Raw genomic sequence first — 4514 nt, forward strand, 5'->3', positions numbered from 1 at the left:
TTACTATTCAGATCGTACAAAACAATACAAGAACAACAATGATAACACAGAACCGTGGTGTCTGAAACTACCGTGGGGTCCTGGACCTGCTGGGATGGGCAGCCCGTATTCCTGGGGAACAAGCTGATCAGAAATGGCATTTGCGGTTAAGGTGCTGAGCTTGCCCTCGGGCTGTCTTTGGGACACCTCTTTAGGAACCCAGACAGAAGAAAACAGATTGGCACAGGACACCAGGAATCCTGTGCCCTAGCTCCCAGGATGTGGGGGGACACAACTGGAGGGACCAAAAAAGCCACACTGCATTCTCAGCTCTTATTTGGAATTCCCTCTAGACAATTCACCTCCAAGAGCTGGCTGCTGAGGGTGGAGTAGGGGAAGGGTTTCTACTAACATACACAAGCCACCAGCCTCTCCAGGAACAATTTCCAGCATCTTCGGTTGACAGAGCAGAGAGTGGGGGTCTCTACACCTTCTGAACAAATGAAATCCCTCTGAAGGGCCTTGGGCAGACAGCAGAATTGGCCTCTCATGCCTGTCTTCCTTGCCACAAGGCCCCAGACATCCCCAGGACATGAGGAGAGCACTTTCCCTGGGCTGATGTTGGTCCCCTCAATGCTGCAGCCAGGCTCTGTGTTTAGAGGCCTAGGAAGAGTCCCGGTGTGGCAGTGGAGTCTGGTGCACAGGTGAAAGGCTTAGGCTGGCCTGCGGCCAAGTAACATTTCCAACGTGCCTCATTAATACACTCACGGAGGGACTTCTCAGTGCCTTTGGGACTCAGAACAACAAAGAAGGTGAGAGGAGGGGCTCCGATGTCCCCTCACAGCACCAAAGTGGGTCAGGAACCTGGAAACGCCTCCACTGGAGGAGAGAAGCCTCCAGCAAACAACTTTGGAAAAGGATAAACACTCAACTCCTGGAAAAGGGCAAATGTCCTGACCTGCAGGACAGAAGCAGACCCCAAAGGGCGCCGCTCAGGGCCGGTCCTTTTGTTCCAGTTCTAGCGGGGCCCCCTGCACCCTCTGTAGCCACCTCTGCCTCAGCTCGGTGATTTCCTGGCCGTACCAGCTGTGCAGGGTGGAGAAGCAGGAGGTCTCTGGGGACACGGGGCTCTGTCCCTTTCCCAGGAGGAGGCTAGCCGGGCTCTGCCACTGCCCCTCGGATGAGGCCCACCCCTCCGCCAAGGGCCCCAGGCTGCTGTCCTTGGAGGGGGAGTGGCCGTTCTCCAGGCCCGGAGACCAGCGCTCAGGACAAGGGGGTCTACCATGGCTGGCACCGGTCTTGCAGGATGCTCGGCGGCACAAGGCCAGGCTCTGGCGGGCCTCCCGCAGCTGGCCCTCCAGCTCACGCACCACCAGGCGTATGTAGCCGAAGCTGGCCCGGGACAGCGCTTTCACCCAGGCCTCCTGGGCCGCCGGTCCATCCGCGGCCAGCACGTAGGGCCGCACGCCGGGGGCGTTGAAGCGGATGGCGAAGGCGAACTCCTCGGGCGCAGGGGCCTCGGCCAGCTCCACCGTGCAGCCCTCCAGCACCACCAGGCTCAGTGGGGCGCGGGCCTCTCGGCTCTCGAAGGAGAAGAGCAGGTTCCCCTTGAGCACAAACCAGCACCTCCGCCCGGAGCCGCTGGCTGTAGGTGGGGTCCCCGAGCCCCCCCATGCGCGCAGGAAGCCTGTGTGGTCCGCCGGGGAGTCGCTCACTGCGTAGTGGGCCACACTTCGCTCGTTCAGCTTCATGGTTCCTGCTGGGGAGAGAGGTGGCCGCAGACCAGAGGGGCAGCTGTTCCCTGCAGGGGGGTGGGGGGGAAGAAAAGCACAGCAGGTTGGAGGAGATCACCCCAACTCACCAACTGCAGGACCTGAGGCCTTAATGTCTCCATCTGTGAAATGGGCCAAGTCTACCCTGCCTCCTGCCTCCTCTCACTAAGTGTTGCTAGGGGTGTCATGAAAACCGAAACTCGACGCAGAAGACCCAGAGGAAAGGATGCTAGCCTGAGAGGGATGGCCAGGCTGCTTCAAATGCAGAGAAATGGGTTCCACTGGTCTGACACGAACCAGTCTCAAAAAACAGATGTGTTAGGGAGCTCTGGTGGCCTAGCGGTAAGAAGCTGCACTGCAATCCCAGAGGTATGCGTTCAAATCCACTAGAGGCTCTGCTGGAGGAGGGGCAATCTCCTCCTGTACCAGTCAGATCCGATTTGACGGACACACACACAAAAATAATAGGATTTTTTTTTTAAAAAAAAGGATGAGTTTAAACCATCTCATCTGGGGACTCCTCGGAGGCTAAACACAGAGGCTAAACCTTGACCCCTGGGGTGCTTTCTGGTCCCTCAAGTGCAGACGCCTATCTGTCCATTGGTAAGAGTCCACAGCCTTCAGGGTTGGCTCCAGATGACCTCATTCCTCTATGGCGTGGGCTTGCTTAAGAAGCTGTTCTGAGGATGCCTGTGTCTGTAACATAGGCCTTGGCTGAAAGGACTAGCCACAACCTAAAAACATCGGTACCCCAAGGACCATAAATGGCACCTAATTCCACTGTCCCATTTTACTTGTGGAAACTGTGGTCCAGAGCCGGGATGATAAACCATCAAAGATCACAAGATCAAGCTTGGTCTCCAGATGTCCTTATACCTTCTGGCTAAGAGATCAGACTGTGACCCCACTTACCAATAGAATTAGATGAAGGAAGGCAAGAGCCTCTTGTCTGGCTCGCCCATCACCCTTTGATCATGTGGTTCCCAGGGGGCCTGCAAAATAATTCTCAAACCAGTAAAACCATCTGAAGAAACGAGAACTATTTGAAATGCCTACCACAGATCAAATAGCCTTCAATATGAATTGCACCTCAACATCAAAAAGACAAAAGTTATCACCACTGGACTGATAGGCAACATCAGGACAGATGGAGAAAAGATCAAAGTTATCAACAATTCCATCTTAGATCCCCAATCAACACTCTTGGTACCAGCAGTCAGGAGATGGATTGCATTGGGCAAGTCTGCTGTCACGGACCTCTCCAAATTACTAAGAAGGAGTGATGCCAGAGGAGGTGTGCCTAATTCAGGCCACGGTCTTTCCAATCACTTGCTGTGCATCTGAAAGCTGGATAATTAATAAGGATGACAGGAGAATTGGTACCTTTGAACTCTGATATGAGAGAAGAGTGCTGAGTATCCCAGGGACTTCCTAAAGAAGGAACAGGTATGTCTTGGAAAAAGTGCAGCCAGAATGCTGCTGGGAGGCAAAGATGGCAAAGCCTCGCCTCTCCTGCTCTGAGCATGTTGTGAGGAGAGGTTTTTCCTAGGAGAGGGACATCATACTTGGAAAGGTGAAGGGTCAATGAAGGAGAGGAAGGCCCTCAATTAAATCGATTGACACAGTGACTGCAGCAATGGGCTCAAGTGTGTCAGAGATGATGAGGACGGCACAGGATTCAGGTCTACTGTTCACAGAGTCACTACGCGTTGTACTCCAGAGCACCTAACAACAACAGCACATCCTTTGGGACCCAGTAAAACCTCTACCTCCTCCAGGAAGCCGCCCTTCATCCCTGGCAATCACCACCACTTCCAGGCTAGGGATCTGCGCACACTCACTCAGTGTAGAACTCCACCACAGGACTTCCTAGACGGAGGTCTAAGCATCGTGAGAGCTTCATCACCGTTCCTCCAGGGCTCGTTAGGCCAGGCACCTAAGAGCTCTTCAGTGGAGGAGTTGAGTCCTACTGTCTACATCTTCACGTCCCAATCCCCTGAAGCCTGGTCAGACTGCTGGCACAAATCTCGATGGCTTCCGCCACTCGTCTGTCGGTTCCTCACAGAGTGGTGGCTGCATGTGGGGATGGTGGAAGCTACGTCACTCAGATTTCAAATACTAGGCCGGTTCATCCATGGTGGTGTTTTAGTTGAGTTTCCAGATTAAGACTAGGAAGAACCTGGTGATACTGTTCTCTTTAAAAATGGCTAAAGATACTAGATACTAGGACAAGCATTTGACATTAGATCTCAACAATACCCATTTTCACTTATATACAAATTAAAATTAAAGGTAGATGTAAGAACAGTACTCATTTGTAACCTGGGACTGCTTGTATACAAAAGGTCCACACCAACCACTGATGCCAAAGATTAAGAAACTGAAGAAAAAAAGAAATGTTTGCCACTTTCTAAAATCTGAAAAGGAGTTCCGGTGACCTTGTGAGGAAGGAGTTGCAGTGCCAAGCCCAAGGCTCAATCCAGTTCAAATCCACCAGCTGCTCAGCAGAAGAAAGATGTGCAATCCCCTCCCATGTCATGTAAACCCAGTGGAGGAGGGTCAGCTATGAGTTGGTTCCGACTTGACAGCAATGAGGTGGAAAAGTCTGAAACTGATCAAACATGCAATCGAGATGCATTGATAATCACTGGTGATAATGACTGGTGACGCAAAAGTTGGAGACAAAGAAGAAGTGGTGGTTGGAAACTTTGGCTTTAGTGATAGACATGACACTGGAGATTGCATGACTATTTTGCAAGCTCA

General features: G+C 52.5%; 1 protein-coding gene across 1 annotated transcript; it reads right to left on the bottom strand.

Annotated features, from left to right (window-relative positions):
* Positions 1-971: 971 nt before the first annotated feature.
* On the bottom strand, positions 972-1730 carry FAM109B (family with sequence similarity 109, member B). Its single transcript, XM_006890069.1, has one exon. The coding sequence runs from the start codon at positions 1728-1730 to the stop codon at positions 972-974; it is 759 nt and encodes a 252-aa protein (XP_006890131.1).
* Positions 1731-4514: the final 2784 nt, after the last annotated feature.

This window comes from Elephantulus edwardii, unplaced genomic scaffold (assembly GCF_000299155.1).
Source record: "Elephantulus edwardii isolate Elephantulus edwardi_28Jun2011 unplaced genomic scaffold, EleEdw1.0 scaffold00086, whole genome shotgun sequence".
Classification (NCBI taxonomy): Eukaryota; Metazoa; Chordata; class Mammalia; order Macroscelidea; family Macroscelididae; genus Elephantulus; species Elephantulus edwardii.